The sequence below is a fragment of the Orbilia oligospora genome (genome assembly GCF_000225545.1).
Source record: "Orbilia oligospora ATCC 24927 unplaced genomic scaffold scaffold00079, whole genome shotgun sequence".
NCBI classification, from domain to species: domain Eukaryota; kingdom Fungi; phylum Ascomycota; class Orbiliomycetes; order Orbiliales; family Orbiliaceae; genus Orbilia; species Orbilia oligospora.
In genome coordinates this window covers 1-16,369 of record NW_011645636.1, presented here as the reverse complement: position 1 = coordinate 16,369, position 16,369 = coordinate 1, and the positions used below count along the sequence as shown (strand labels likewise).

Sequence of the window (16,369 nt, the reverse complement as noted above, 5' to 3'; positions counted from 1 at the left end):
AGTAGAACCCTAGCGCCTCCCTAGCTAGCCCTCCTTTGCGGTTCACAATTCGACTTGAGCTCCAACTCTATATCACCTTACAATTCCATCTAATAATAATCCTTCATCTTAGAAAACCTCACGATCCTAGCGGGAACGAGACATATTTTTTTTCCACACGCTAGCAAGTGTTCCTCCCTAGTATGTATGTATTTACCTTTACTTCTGGTTTTTTTTTAAGAAAAAAATTTTGATAGATGGAAACATATGATAATACAACACAGCATAAATTAAAATAACATAATATAATGTAAAGAATAAGACAACATGCAATTGTTTTGGTTGGATGTATCGAAATCAAAATTTCCTGTCGGTTGCCCGCATTCTCAAGTCCTCAAGGATCATGCTGGCCCCTTTTTCTGCGATTGCGTACACTGTCGCCTGTGGGTGGCAACTTATCTGAACCGGCATGACGGAGGCGTCTATACAACGTAAATTTGTGGTGCCATATACCTTCAAGCGTTCGTCAACCACACCATATTTACTGCCCTCGGAGCCACCCATAGCACAAGTTCCCGTCGGATGCCAATCCGAAATCGTATGATATTTCGCATATTCGAAGAAATTCTCCTCGTCGTCCTTCGCGAGAGGGGGGAATACCCTTCGTCTGACGAAATTACAAAGTGGGGCAGTTTTGGTAATTTTATGGCCGAACTTTAGACCCGCTGCCATTATTTCTCTATCCAGTGAGCCATCTCCCCGGTAGTATTTCGGGTCGATTACCGGTTTGTCATCTGAAGTTGTTCTCGCTTTTCCCGATGGTTTCGGTGGGATGTGGAGACACCCTGTGGAAAATGGGTATTGCAACATTTGTAGCATAGTACCATACTGTTTACCATCCTCCTGTCCGAACACCGGATACCAGTTCCGAGCATCAAACACAAACTCCATTTGCCCAAGCGGTTCTTTCGAAGTTAGCTTTTCCAATAAGGACTGATTTCGCGGGCTGTTCGCCTGTGCTCCCCAGGAGTCCTTTACTTGGGTGGCCAGCCGGGATATTTCATCTTCCCTCATGAAGTGAGAGAGCGGAAGGTACGTAAAACTACAGGGCAGGATGGTTCTGAGCCCCGTTCTATGCTCTTCATACTCCTCGTCGGCAGCCGCAGCTAGATCTCGGTTAGTTCTTAGGTCGTCTGCATTTGGGATAGCAGGGTCGATTTCGTAGACCATAGCCACCACTATCAAAAATCAGTTCATGTTGACATAATATGTTATGTAGTATGCAGACTTACTCAATCTGTCCTGCAGGTTTTCTCCAACGTTTTTATTCTCTATTTTTACCTCAATATTAGCAGCCGTGAGTATGTCCGGATTCCCTATCCCACTAAGCTCAAGAATCAGAGGCGACTGAACACTCCCACAAGATACAATGACTTCTTTTCGAACGAAGGCAACGTATTCCGAACCGGCGGACTCGAACCGAACCCCGGTTGCTTTCATCTGCCCGTTGATCGGCTCTAAAATAACCTCTCTGGCGATAGAGTCACATATGACCTTAAAATTCTCGCGCGATGCATTGGGCAAATAATATTCATTTGCGGCGTAGCTCCTTTTCGTATCGGAGTTCACAGATGTGAGACCGGTCCATACGCCCACGTTGGAACCATCAAAGGTCGAACGACGTTGGATGCCCAGATTTTCTAAGGTTTCATGCCAATACTCATGATGAGCGCCATGTTGTTTTGAATATGAAGTCTGGATGAAACCTGATGAGCCGTGGCTTTCGTAGCGATAGTCGAGTTTGTGCTTCTCTTGATCTGGGTCCGGGTGGATAAATGTTTCTGCTTTTCTGAAGAATGGGCTGATGAGGTGGAAATTTGCCTTGGGTCAGTTGTCAGAGAAAAAGGAAGCAGGAGCAGTCACTATATCATAGCCACTTAGGTACAGTGTACACCGAATGCATATAACTTACAGCATACTTTCCCACCCCCAACCTTTATTTCCAAGCTGTTCCCAAGAATCATAATCCTGCTTGTTTCCCCTCATCCAAGTGAAGAAGTTAATAGCAGAACTACCGCCGAGAACTTTCCCCCTAGCCCACTCTAGCTTTCTGTCGCCGAGCCCTTCCTGGACAGTAGTTTCGAATTCCCAATCATATTTTGTATGAACTGCCTCTCCGAAACGCCCTGGGAGATCTATTAAAGGGTCACCAAAACCCGGGGGGCCGGCTTCGATAACCCCTACTGTGATACTAGGGTCTTCGGTCAGGCGAGAAGCGACAACCAGACCCGCGGTACCCCCACCGACTATAAGATAGTCGAAGTCGCAGGTAGCGAATTCCGATGCTGATATGTCTGGCATACTCATATTGAAGCAAAGATTGATATATGTAGATATCCCTGGCTACTCTGTGGTAGGGCGGCAGGCACCAAGTTTCAAGTTTTCGAATATTCTCCGGCAAAATGCTGCGCACGCTACATACAGGCTTGGAGCTTTGCTTGAATGTAGAGTAGTCACCCCCTACCTCTGCTAGATTGAGGTAAAGAAGAAGAATATTGTCTCAGAGATGCCATCTCCAGAATAGCACAATGGGAGTTTGGGAGATGTGCGGAACTCCAGATCTTATATACTACGGCTCCGGTGGTCCCAACAGCGCGTGGCATTGTACGGAGGCCGGGGGAGAAGTACCGATGGATTTTGCTTGATCCGATGTTCGAGGTGATGCTAACCAAGAATAGAATGGTTATTAAGAGTAGGTATACAACACAGAATAGTCTGGGTGCGAGTCTGCCTTGGCGCCGAGAAAACGCGCAACTGACGACACGAACGTGCGAGAGAGAAAGGACATCCCCAGCTAAACAACCGCGCCGTTGATCTCAAATCATAAAACTTACCAACAAACTAGCACCCGCTCTAAAGCTAGGACAGGTTTCGAAATGTCGGCCAAAGCAAGTCAGCGGGCAAAGCTTGAAGAGCTCAGAAAACTACGAGGATCCAAACAAACACGACTTAGCTCCTACAAGACCCAGGACGAACAACGGTTGTTCGATGAGCTTGACGAAATCGAGTATCGAAAAGTACAACGCTCGAGACTAGACCAAGACGATTTTGTTGTGGATGACAATGGGGAAGGATATGTTGAAAATGGATTGGACGAGTGGGATATGTGTGGCCGGGGGGATCATGTCTCAAGCTCCGACGAGAATGATAACCCAGTTCGTCCTTCAACAAAAGGTTCGAATACACACATCATATCCATTGGATCCTTCTGATGCTTACCAACACCAGGTAAACGAAAGCGTGAGAATGAAATTGTTACCCGTAAGGATCAAGATGGGAGCATCAATAAATACTTTACATCGATGGCAGCACAGGGGGCTACGAAACACAAGGTAACATCATTCCCAACCTAAGCTATGCTCTCTCTAATTATCATCAGGCGGAATCAACTGTCGAAGACAAAGAATTCCTAAGTGAGCTTCTGGGACAGATGGATGAATCTCGAGACTCTTTCCGAACCGTGAAAAAATTAAAAGCCCAGGACCCAGAGCCAACAAACAGGCGCCAAAGAGCCCTATCGCCATCCAGGAGTACTGCGCGTGGGCTCCGAGTTCCGGAACATAAGCGATTGACAAGTGGTCAAGCCGATTTCGTCCCTAGTTCACCGCCCCGACATGGGGTCATCTCGGATGATAACGAAGACGATGACCACACCAAAACCTTCGATGACGATACAACTCGACAAGCTACCGCATTTATCACACCACACGAGGATATCTCTAAATCTCGAATTTCAGTCAAAACGGAACCTCCTGAGCCAGAAGCTCATGCATACAACGAGAACGACGACGATGACGAATTGGCTGTGAGACCAATCCTCACCTTCAGCAAAACAAAAGATTCCCCTATTAATCTAAATTCAATACGTCCCGACCGTTCGGCCAAAAAAGACACCATACCAGAAAAACTACCCACTCCTATCGAGGACATCGATGCTAATCAGTGGAGGGCTGTTGACGCGAAACTATCTCATAACCATGTTTCAGATCAGCCTCTTCTTGGGAAAGTTGCATCAAAGGATGTAACCAATGATGATGGCTCCTTACGATTTTTTTGGATGGATTATACCGAGATAGGCGGCTGCTTGTGCTTATTTGGAAAAGTACTTAGGCCAAACTGTCAATGTACAAGAAGATCTACCTCAGCTAACGCGGGGCCACATTGTAGGTTTTTGTCAAAGGAACGGACAAACACGCCAGCGCCTTCGTTAAAATTAACGGGATCATGCGTAAACTATTCTTTCTACCAAGGGTGACAAAACGTAGCACCGGAGAAGAGGTCGAGATGTCCGATGTTTATTCAGAGGTTGACGAACTCCTCACCAGACTAAAGATTAGTCAAGGAAGCGATTGGAAAGCCAAACCATGTTCTCGGAAGTATGCATTCGAGTTGAATGACATACCAAAAAAATCTGACTACCTAAAAGTACTCTACCCATACGACAGTAAGACTCAATCTCCTTTATAAAATGATGGCATATAGTAATCCGATTCATTCACCAGGACCCCAGGTACCTCCAGGCACAAACGGGGAATCCTTCTCCCACGTTTTCGGCACAGGGACGTCCATTTTTGAGCAGTTCGTGCTGGCTCGAAACATCATGGGCCCTTGCTGGTTGCACATTGAGGACCCAATATTTACGGGCATCGAAAATGTACAGATTTTCTATACCTCAAATCCGTGAAATTTAGAGCTAATAATATTCTAGGCCTCTTGGTGCAAAGTTGAGCTTCAGGTTTCTTCCCCCAATCTCATAAGCTGTGCTGGGGATTCAGAAAACGATATAGCGCCCCCACTAAAACTCATGAGCTTGGCTATCCGAACGAAAATTGGACACAGTGATAATAAACCAGAAATAATTTCGATAACCGGGCGGGTTTATGATAATGTTGCCCTCGATGACACGCGACCGGTTGACGAGCTGCCTTGGTCCTGTTTTACGATATGTCGTCCAGTGGGACAAAGCTTTCCTGTTGGCTTCCAATCTGCAATAAGCGGCCAGCAAACCATCATAAAAACTGAAAAAACAGAGGCCGGGTTATTATCATTATTTCTAGGTAAGAAGGAGCAGCTTAAACTGGCTTGGAAACCCCAACATGAAACTAATTAGAAAACAGCCAAACTCCAAAGTACAGATCCGGACATATTCATCGGGCATGGTCTTGAGGAAAATATATACGGGACTCTCATACATCGAATGAAAGAGTGTAAGGTATTAAATTGGCACCGAATTGGAAGGATGCGACGTAACCAATGGCCAAATAATCTCGGGCGGGGTGGGTATTTTGCAGAGAAACAAATCGTATCCGGTCGCTTGATGTGTGACTTATCTAACGACTTAGGAAAGGTAAGAAATATACATTTTGCCAACAAATAAGGACTCCAATTTTAACATAGCACAGTCCCTGATGAATAGGTGCCAGTCATGGAGTTTGACCGAAATATGCAATGTGATCTTAGGCGAGCGCAGAACGGAACTCGACAATGAAGAATCACTCAAGACATATGCAGCCTCTGGGAGTGGGTTTCTAGACTATCTCGGGCATGCAAAGACAGATACCTACATGATTGCCGCTGTGGCCCTTCGCATACAAATGATCCCGCTTGCGAAACAGCTGACGAATTTGGCTGGTAACTCCCTAGCGCGAACCTTGAGTGGTACCAGAGCCGAGCGAAACGAATACATCTTACTACATGAATTCACTAAAAACAAGTACATATGCCCTGACAAGTCCTACGATAAGAGGAATTCGCAAAAGGCGACTGATGATGATGGTGCTGATGAAGAGGAGGACACACGCCCGGATGGGAAAAAGAAAGACAAGTTCAAAGGGGGGCTAGTCTTGGAACCTGAACGTGGCCTTTACGATAAATTTGTCCTAGTTATGGATTTCAACAGTTTGTATCCCAGTATCATCCAGGAATTCAATATTTGTTTTACTACAGTTGAGAGATCCGATCTTGTGAGCATCTCTCTACCCCGAAGAGTCTCGGCATCTTCCTTGACTAACTAGGAAGCCCAATAGCCCGAAGACCAAGTTCCCGAGATCCCTTCAGAACAAGCGCAAGGGATTCTACCCAAACTCATCTCAACCCTTGTTCAGAGGCGTCGGCAGGTCAAAGGACTCATGAAGGACAAGAGAGCTACTCCCGCACAACTTTCACAGTGGGACATCAAACAACAGGCGCTCAAGCTGACGGCAAATTCGATGTATGGTTGCCTTGGATATGTTAGATCTCGCTTTTATGCCCGCCCTCTGGCAATGCTCACTACATTCCAAGGCCGAGAGATTCTTCGGTCCACAAAGGAACTTGCAGAATCATCTCAACTGCGGGTTATTTACGGCGACACTGACTCGGTAATGATAAATACAAACGTCGATATCTATGCCGATGCCATCAAAATAGGAAATGATTTTAAAAAAGCGGTTAACGACAGATACCGGCTCCTTGAAATCGACATCGATAATGTCTTCCAACGGCTCCTACTACACTCTAAAAAGAAATACGCAGCGCTGAATTTCTCGGCAGACGGGAAACCTGTTGTCGAAGTAAAAGGTCTTGATATGAAACGACGAGAATACTGCCAGGTCTCAAAAGATGTTTCGGGGTTAGTTCAAACCCGACAACTGGCATCCTTGTATCCGCAACGAGCGAGGTAGTCATGAAATCCATACTGATAGTGTAACCCCAGTTGGATCTTAAAAAAAATCCTTTCTGGTGAAGATCCTGATGCGGTGATCGAAGAAATCCACGAATACCTCCGAGGTATTGCACAAAACATGCGAGAAAACAATATACCATTTAGTCGGTATACAATCTATACGGTATGATATGTAAAGACGGGTGTTTATCTCCTGCTTCGGGCGCTTCGGTTGCCTTACGGATAGCTGGTGCCATTGAACTAACAGCAAGCAATACTCTAGAAATTATCGAAAGACCCAGAGCAGTACCCTGGAGGTAAGACAATGCCGCAAGTTCAAGTCGCTCTTAGACGAAGATCAAAGGGGGACGTCGTGAAGGCAAACGATGTTATCGCCTATATCATAACGGGTGATGGAGGCAATACTTCAAGTCCAGCTGAAAGGGCATTTACTCCTCAGGAACTGAAATCAGACCCAACATTAAAGCCAGGTCAGTTAGTCTATCGTCGGAGATATCTTCCCAGAAATCGTGCTAACATATATATTATGATAAGACCCGGAATGGTACCTTCTCAAACAGATATTCCCCCCTGTAGAGAGACTTTGCGGCCCGATTGATGGTACCGACGCTATCCGGTTAGCAGAATGCCTAGGTGAGTGCAGGGCGCCTTAGCGCATTGTTATCTTATGGTAACTCACCCCCCCTAAGGACTAGATACAAGAAAGTACCAAATCGCATCCACTACTGCTCAAACCGAAAGCGAAATTCATCCACTCGAATCTACCTTAAGCGACGAAGAGAGATTCAGGAACACCAAGCCCTTGGTCCTTACTTGCCTTTTATGCAAGACCACTTTGAGTTTCGGTGGTCTAGATTCAGACCTAGAAATATGCACCCCCGACGGTCTTAAATGCCCTAATATAGGATGTAGCAATATATTTACGACTCCCGTGCTCATTGCTCAAGTGGAATCGAACATTCGAAGCTGGACATCACAATACTATGAATCCTGGTTGGCCTGTGAGGATAGCTCTTGTGGCAATAGGACAAGGCAAGTCTGCGTATATGGAAAGCGATGCATTGGGCCTCAGGGGCTCGGTATCGGTTGCGAAGGTCCAGTAGCCTACGAGTATTCCGACAAAATGCTCTACAATCAACTTCTTTATTACAGTACGCTCTTTGATGTAGAAAGGGCAAAGCTCAAAGCTGCTGTCGAAAACAGAGGTAAGGCTTCCGAGACAGCTAGCAAGTAGGTGATCTGTTCCAAGCTAACGAAATCTCAGAATCGATTGCAATTCTAGCAGAAAGATACCGAGCAAACTTCAGCATGGTTTATCGGGTTATTTCGCTTTACCAAAGGAAATGTGGTAGGAGTTGGGTGCAGATGGACAGCATTTTCTCGTTGATATAGTAAGATGGTTCGTCATTGAATCAACAAACTGATGTTACAGTAGAAAATATCAGAAAACCTGTTTGGTGAACAAGTTAGAACGCCATTACTGTTAGCGGAAATGTTCTCGCATGTCCAACGTAAAATGGCAATAGAACTAACTAACATCCTCCTCCTCCTCCTCCTCCTCCTCCTCCTCCTCCTCCTCCTCCTCCTCCTCCTCCTCCTCCTCATCCATGTCCCCTTCCTACGGCAATCATATAACAGCAGCTAGTTTTGTTATCACGCTAGGCTAATGTTTCAAACCTCGGGCTCTGTCCAAATGAGATCCCTGTCTGACAATACGCAAAGTATGCCTTCGCGTTAACTAAAATAATCCTCTCGCATTGAGGGGAATCCCGTCAATGCCAGCAACGGAATCGATTCTGCCACCGCCTGACTCTAAGAGCGTCCCGAATTTGAGCCCCAACTACAACCCCCTCTCTCTGTGTGTGTGAGAGGGGGGAAAGAAAAAGAAAGATAGTCCATAATCGTAGCCATTGAACGTGTTTACCGCTGCAGAGCGAGGTGCCTGAAGCACCTCCAAATTCATTAAGAATACTTTGATAGGGCTATTTACAAAAAAGCGTAGTTACAAAGTAAAGGAGAGGTAAAACAAAGTCTTGGAGTAATTGCAGGCTCCGGTGGCAACCTAATTCATCTGTCTGATCAATTGGTTGATATATGACTCTCGGTCTCCGGTATCACCACCTTCAATATAGTGTTTGAACTTGCGGGTGCGGAACCCCCCAGTTGGGTTACTAAGCTTGAAGGGCCAGAGGAAATTGCTCGCCTGCTTGAAGTTAGGACCAACTGTGTATATTTCATGGATAAGGTCCTCGATCGAGAGGATTCCGTATTGGTTAAGAGTGGACTCGATGAGCGAATTGTCGGTTAATGGAATTCGTTGCTTATTGATTTTACCATATCCCCTCTTGTATATCAGCTCGCGAACGCTCTTCAAATTAGGCTCGCCGTAGGCAATATAGGGCTCAACGATACGGAGCATCTCGGAAGTGGCCTTTGTGAGCTTGATGAAAACCTACATTACAATCGTTAATTTAACTAACACTTTGTAAAGAAATGATAGTGGCACTGACTGCATTGTTGATCTGGAGGAGGCGGAGGAGCTGAAGAATCTTTCGTGGCTTTGGGGCAATCTTGTTGATACTAATCAAAATCTGTCAGCAAATGTCTGTACATTGTTATGGCAATTCCACTTTACCCTTTAATACGAATGACGAAGGCGAGTTTCGGCTGGGCGGGAACATAGAAGCTGGAGTCTTGTTTGGCAGAGCGGGCAAGACGAATCTTCTCCCTCTCCGCATCTCGGTATTCCTTGACGTGGGCCTCCGCACGTTTGAAGATGGTCTCCCTCTTTGCTTTTGATGCCTATAATAATTCCAACGAGTTTCAGCTCATGTTCATGACCACGGACATGCGGCTTCAAGTAGCAAAATTATGTCATGTCTTTCAGTCCCGAAAGATGGTTAATTAAGCAGCCTCATCGTTCGAATTCAAATTCAAACTTGCTACAAAATGTTGAGGTTTTCATCAAAAATGATAATAGCGATGATAAAAAAAGCGACAGGGCCTTGATATTTGTTACTTACAACTTTGCGTTGCTTTAGGGCAGAGAGTCGCTCCTCAGTCTGCTTTTCAGCTGACTTTCTCTTCTTGAGAAGAGTCTCAGGGACGAGGATTTGCTCCGAGGTAGGTACGGTCCTAATTAACCACGAACACCAGGAAATATCATTAGAAGATGCGATGAAGGAGAAACCATTTTATAGAACGCTTGGGTCGAGAGCTATAGTAGGCAACCAAAGTGTATCTGGTCCTGCTACTAATCTTTGTTCCTCGCTGGTCGGTTCTCGCTATCAAATTTGATCGCAGAGAAGTGGATAACCTAAGTCCGTTGCTTCTCGGCGACAATTCCTTGCAGGGCCAACCAGACGAAGCCAGTAGTCCTGAAGATATATGTCCAGTTGATTATCATGTACCACAATCCAAACTGAGGGAAAGATATGTATATGCAAACCCCACCCTCGTTGGATATAGTGTGTAGAATGGTATCAAGTCCATTTTAAGGACAGCGGGTTTCTATAACCCGTCTATCCCAACTCCTCACTTTGGCAGGAACGCGATGTCAAGAATCTGTACAACATAGTGACATTCGCAGCTCCACCAGAAAGCGAGATATCGGAGAGCCATGGACTCCAAAACTCGCAGTCGAGAAAACTAAAGCATGGTGCTCATATTGGTAGCTCGTGTAAAGGAAGAATAGTTTATTAAACATACGGCATTGTGGCGAGTTCGTCGATGCTTTGAATAACTCGATACTGTTTTTAGAGGTTGTCGTGTGGTATGTCGTAGATGGATTGAAATTGAAAATGTTAAGATTAATGTTGAAGGTTTGCAGGAAGACAGGATTGGGTGTGAACAAGGATGTGCTTCGCTTGGCATTTTAACCAAAACAGGACAAGCAGTCACACCTTTCATGGTGACATACAACAGAGCGATACAACACCAACACAACGGCGATACAGCGACAACACAATATGATACTTTGTTACACTTATTGTATATACACGTTAGCCGCGCCGATGCCTCGATGCCCCACTTGTTCTTATATGCAAATAGAAGTTATTAGGCCGAAAATGTTACCTATTGGGACTATAAACTAGGAAGAATGCAAGCTTGTAGTTAGTGGTGACCCAAAGCCCATCAGGATCTACTAACCGAGGAAGCCTCCAGAATAGCTTCCCTTAAGTTTTGTGAGAATTTAAAGACATCTTCATACGAGTTATATAGGGGGGCAGGCGCTACCCTGATCACATCGGGGTCTCTTTTATCCACGATAACTCCAGCTAGTTCCAGTTTTCTAAATACGGCATCCATAATCCCATCTTTAAACAATAGACTGAGCTGTGCGCCACGTTCCGAGGGGTTCCCGGGTGTGATTATCTCGTAGAACCTCCCCGTTTCTTTGTCCGCAAGAAGGAGTTCTTCCATATACCCTGTGAGGCGGACCGATTTCTCCCGGATAGCCTTGATTGTTGTTTTCGCGAAAACCCTAAGAGACCCGAGAAGGCAGACAGCCGCCATGACTGAGGGGTTCGAGTGTTGAAACCCGCCGGCTCCAGGAATTGCAACAAATTCTGTGGAATTCACGGCCCCATAGTTAGTGACTAGATTGTGGCCCGGTGGAATGGAGCGCTACTTACTATTCTCCATCTTAAAACGACTTGCTTGGTCATGTCCCCACCAACCAGTCAGGCGTCCCTGGTTGGATCGGGTCTCGTGAATGAATATCCCAGCGATTCCTCCAGGGCCAGAGTTAAGGTACTTATAACTACACCATGCCGCAAAATCTACTTGCCAGTCATGTAAACTGAGCTCAACATTACCAACTGCATGTGCAAGGTCCCACCCAACAACGATATCATGGCTCTTTGCGAATTTTGTGATCCTTTCCATCTCGAACAGCTGACCCGTGTAATACTGGACTCCGGGAAGGAGGATCATAGAGGTAAATTCCCGGTTATCTTCTATGACTTGAAGGATATCGCGGGTATCAATAGTATGCTTCCCTGGCCGTGGAGAAATTGATATTATGGCATCTGAAGGATCCAAACCATGCCAGAGCACTTGTGACTCGATAGCATACTAGAAGGCTTCATTTAGCTGGTGGCCGAATGAACTTCACCTTAGATTTTAAGCCAGTAACTTACATAGTCCGATGGGAACGCCTTGTCCTCAACGATAACTTTATACCTCACATTGGTAGGTCGATAAAAAGCCGCCATGAGAAAATGAAGATTCGAGGTCAATGTGCCCATAACCGCAACTTCAGACCGGAGTGCTCCGACTATTTTCGCAGTTTCCTCGGATACACAAGCATCGATATCGATCCATGGTCTCGAATTGGGATGACTGTGATGCCCGTATACACCCTGATCTGCCCAGACATCCAATTCTTCGAGGAGCAATGCTCGAGTTCCTTTCGGCTGAAGTCCAAGAGAGTTTCCACACAAATAAATGGCCTGTTGGCCCGGGGTTTCATCCGTTTGACGAGTTTCTAGAACCGTCAGGTATAAGCAAAGTTGTTCTCTCGTGTGGACTGGGTTTCAAAGCTTTACCTTGCGAGATTGGGTATTTTGGAATGTGGAACTCGTCTCGGAGGTGACGCAAATGATCACGGGAGTCGAGTTCGGGTGCATTTTGTGCTAGAGGGAAGGTTCCACCGCTCATCGTTGAAATTTTCGAAACATTCACTCGTCAAAAAAAAAAAACACAGTTGCATTACCCGAAATCAATAGGTCGTACTGGGATTTTTGTGGAGTATTTCGGCTTAACAAGGTATATATAAAGTTTGGCATGTACTATTAATGCAGAGGTTGGACAGGAATTACTGTCGGGGCGGTGCTAGTGGAAACAAGGAACTGCAAGTCATATTTGTCAAAGACATAAAAAATATAAAGAAAATTGTTTACAAGAACATATTTTTTTATTCTTAGCTAGAAGTAGAAGAGCGTCGGCTTATATGGCTGAAACTGGTAGTCTCGGCTCTTACCAGTTCGGTTCTGGAAGACATATATGTAGTTATTGACATGGCGTGGTTTAAATTGCAAACCAAACCATTATAAACGCCAAATAGATTAGGTATGGAGCGGTATGGAGCGGTTTGGTATTTTAATAAATCTAAAAAGTACAGCTCCAGGAAATAGTAATGGTATACCTTTAAGACTTCAGAACAGCACAATAAATAGACAAAAAAAAAAAAAAATTTTTTTTGTAGAAATATGTATGTGTATTAGAAATTAACAAATTCTTTTTTTTTAAAAAAAAAAATAATGTTTTCAGAGATCGATCAGTTTTTAATTTTTGTTTTTTAGTAAGTGTAACGTCAAGCAACATAATCCGGATCACACCTCAACGCAAATCATTAAATTTAATGTTAGCAGTCATAGTTCAGAAGCACTTAGAGAAATCGGTAGCCAAAAAAATATAACAAAAACAATATATTATAGTAATAATGATTAATAATCAATTATTGATTGATTACTGATTATTACACTGTAGTACAAGAAAATATCAATTTCCATATGATACAAAATTAACATATGATTTTAGTATGAAGATGAAGCAATTTAAAGCAGTTTAATAACTTCATTAAACCACTTTGTGTGAATTTATAAACTTAAAATTTCAAATTTAAACTACTTTAATGGACTTAAAAATAATAATAAACTGTTTTACACAGTTTTTTAAAAAATTTTATAAACTTACTAAAAATAAAAATATGTATATAATAATTTAATATATTAATTTACTTTAAATTCTAAATATCATAGAATATATTAAATTAATATTTTAAGTATAAAAATTAACTTTTTATTCTAAATCCTTTTTTTTATTATTATTTTTTATATAATTATAATAAAACATTTTCTTCATTTAGATTTTTTTTTTTTTTTTTTTTTAACAAACTGTAAGGAATACACACTGTATCCTTATATACCCTACAGCCACCACATGTACACTAGAAACCCTATTCAATATAATACATATTATTTATAGTATATTTTTATTAGCTTACATGATGTGGTTCATGTGCATGTAGTTACATTTTTTTTGATAATTTCCAAGATTTAGTATTAAAAATATTAAAAAACTTTTTGAGATGTAATAATATTATTTGCAATATTTAATCTTAGAAAAAAAGATAAACTAAATATTATTTTTACTTTTTTAATTATATACTATAAGAAATCGTATACAGACTAGTCGTGATACCAAGGTAATACACAAATGTCATAAAACAAAAGTAATGTACTAGTGTGAATACAAATTAATATTTAAATTATTACTTAATTTTTAAATATATAATAGCAAATATAATAGTTTAAATAAATAATTAATAAAAAAAATAACAAAATAAACTAAATAAAAGTTAAATCTAAACTAAATATTTAAATATATAAAATATTAAACTAAATAAAAATTAAAACTACATAATTTATTAAATTAAACAAAAGTTAAATCTAAACTAAATATTTAAATATATAAAATATTAAATTAAATAAAAGTTATTTCTACATAAATTAAAAAATCTATATAGGATAAAAATCTAAATAAGCCCTATATTATACTTATTAATATAATAATTATAATCTTATACTACAAATTTCAAAATCTAAATTTAAATACTTTCTTATTCTAGATCTATAATTTATATTATATTATATAATTTTTCTTTTAACTATTATATTATATAATTTTTCTTTTAACTATAATATTACTTAAATATTTTTTATAATTATTTTAAAGATTTTTTTAGTTATTTAAATTTTTGTTTAAAATTTATTATACTAAAATTACTTTATTATAGAATTTTTTTTTTTAGTATTAACATCCCATCAATATTTTATTTAAAGGTTTAGTATTATAATAAATTTTTTATTGTATTAATATCTTTTATTAATTTTAAATAATATAAATTTTTTATAACTATTCTTACATTTAATTCTTAAGAATTCTAATTTTTCAAAAATTTTTCAAAATTTTTTTTTTAGTATTTTTAGTATTTTTAATTCTGAAATTTTAATAATTCTGAATATAAATTTTTTAATTAAACTTCTTTTTTTAAATTAAAAATTTAATTACTAATTATTTGCTTCAATAAGTTCTTAATAATTAAATTAAAATTTCCTATAACTTTTTAAACTTAAGCTAGTTTAGTTTATAATTTTTAAATTTTATTATATAAATTAATATAAATAAGTTTTAATATCTAAATATTAAGAAAATTTAATACTAAAAATAAATCTTAAATAATGTTTAAATATTAAAAAACTTTAATTAATTTGTTTATTTCTTTTGAGTTATATTAAAATAATAAAATAAAATTAAATATATTAAATAAAAAAATTAAATTAATTAAAATAAAATTTATAAAAATTATTAAATAATTTTTAAATATAAGTAATATTAAATGTTAATTACTAAATAAATTTATTCTAATTTTTTTATTGAAAGAAGTATTAAAATTTTTAATAATATATTTATAAATTTAGGATTTTTTCGATTTTATATTTTTTTTGTTATTAATAATAATTAATAAAAATTATTTTTTATGGTTTTAACTAAAAAAAGTGTTATTTAATACTAAATATAGTAGGTTAGTATAAAAGATGAAATAGATTTTTATTAAAAAAGGAAGTTTTAACTTATATACTTTTTTTTATAAACTTAAAAATCTAAAATAGACCTTTTATTTTATTAAATAGTTTGGGTAAAATTATATTATTTTAATATTCTATATATCTAGCTAGATATAATTTCTTTTCTTATAATTAGATAATAATTGTTTATATTTATTTATTTATTTTTGTTATATCTATATAATATAATTAATTTTTATATATAAAACTTTTTTATAATTCTAATATTTACTATACAAATCTTATAATTTTTTAGTTTTTAAAAAAATTTTCTAAATTTTTTAAAATTTAAAGGTATTTAAGTTTTATTTATAGTTTACAATAAATAAAAAGATTTTAATAGTATTAGATATTTTATTATTATAAAAATATTTAATTAAAAATAGTTATTTAATTTAGTTATTTTATTAATAATTAATATAAATTTTAAAGTATTATTTTACTATAGAATTGATTTGTTTGATTTGTTTATTAATTTAAGAGTGATAAATAGTATTAAGTTAATAATAAATCTTTAAATAATTATTGATTTTATTTTAGAATTTATTTAAAAAGTTTTTTTCTTTATTTAAAATAATTTCTTTAAATAATTTATATAATTTTCATATATTTTTAAAAAATAATCTAACTAATTCTCTGATATTGAATTTCTTCATTATTAAAATTAAATATATTATTTTAAAGAATTTATTTATAATAATAAGGATTATATTACATTTATTAAATTTTGGTAATTTAATAATTAAATTAAAAAAAATGTTTTACTAATTTCTTTTTATAATTTATAATAATTATAATAATTTTTGGGGTGTATTTTTAAATACTTTAATTTGTTTATAAATATAATAATTATTAATATAATAATTAATATTTTTTTGAAGTTCTACCTATATATATTATTTTTAAACTAATTTTAATATTTTTATTTTTTTTAGATATTTTGTTATAAAGTAATTATAGTGTTATTATAAGATTTTTTTATAAATTTTTTTATTATTAAGTATTATTTTTCTATTATTATAGTAAAATTCAC

At 38.4% G+C, this 16,369-nt stretch overlaps 4 protein-coding genes across 4 annotated transcripts; 1 reads left to right on the top strand and 3 right to left on the bottom strand.

The window, feature by feature from the left end:
- Positions 1-336: 336 nt before the first annotated feature.
- On the bottom strand, positions 337-2,346 carry AOL_s00079g4 (uncharacterized protein; the record flags this gene model as incomplete). Its single annotated transcript, XM_011123879.1, has 3 exons — positions 337-1,217; positions 1,272-1,840; positions 1,952-2,346. The coding sequence occupies 3 exons, from the start codon at positions 2,344-2,346 to the stop codon at positions 337-339; spliced, it is 1,845 nt and encodes a 614-aa protein (XP_011122181.1).
- Positions 2,347-2,915: 569 nt separating this feature from the next.
- On the top strand, positions 2,916-7,937 carry AOL_s00079g3 (uncharacterized protein; the record flags this gene model as incomplete). The annotated part of the gene is made up of 13 exons (XM_011123878.1): positions 2,916-3,213; positions 3,268-3,371; positions 3,419-4,141; positions 4,207-4,415; positions 4,522-4,693; positions 4,748-5,096; positions 5,157-5,386; positions 5,442-6,002; positions 6,066-6,649; positions 6,734-6,866; positions 6,966-7,173; positions 7,238-7,336; positions 7,399-7,937. 13 exons carry the CDS (start codon positions 2,916-2,918, stop codon positions 7,935-7,937), a joined length of 4,209 nt encoding a protein of 1,402 aa, XP_011122180.1.
- An 828-nt stretch (positions 7,938-8,765) lies between these two features.
- AOL_s00079g2 (uncharacterized protein) lies at positions 8,766-10,416 on the bottom strand (the record flags this gene model as incomplete). The annotated part of the gene is made up of 5 exons (XM_011123877.1): positions 8,766-9,155; positions 9,214-9,283; positions 9,339-9,505; positions 9,727-9,838; positions 10,412-10,416. 5 exons carry the CDS (start codon positions 10,414-10,416, stop codon positions 8,766-8,768), a joined length of 744 nt encoding a protein of 247 aa, XP_011122179.1.
- A 343-nt stretch (positions 10,417-10,759) lies between these two features.
- On the bottom strand, positions 10,760-12,364 carry AOL_s00079g1 (uncharacterized protein; the record flags this gene model as incomplete). Its single annotated transcript, XM_011123876.1, has 5 exons — positions 10,760-10,777; positions 10,853-11,271; positions 11,338-11,779; positions 11,845-12,191; positions 12,253-12,364. 5 exons carry the CDS (start codon positions 12,362-12,364, stop codon positions 10,760-10,762), a joined length of 1,338 nt encoding a protein of 445 aa, XP_011122178.1.
- Positions 12,365-16,369: the final 4,005 nt, after the last annotated feature.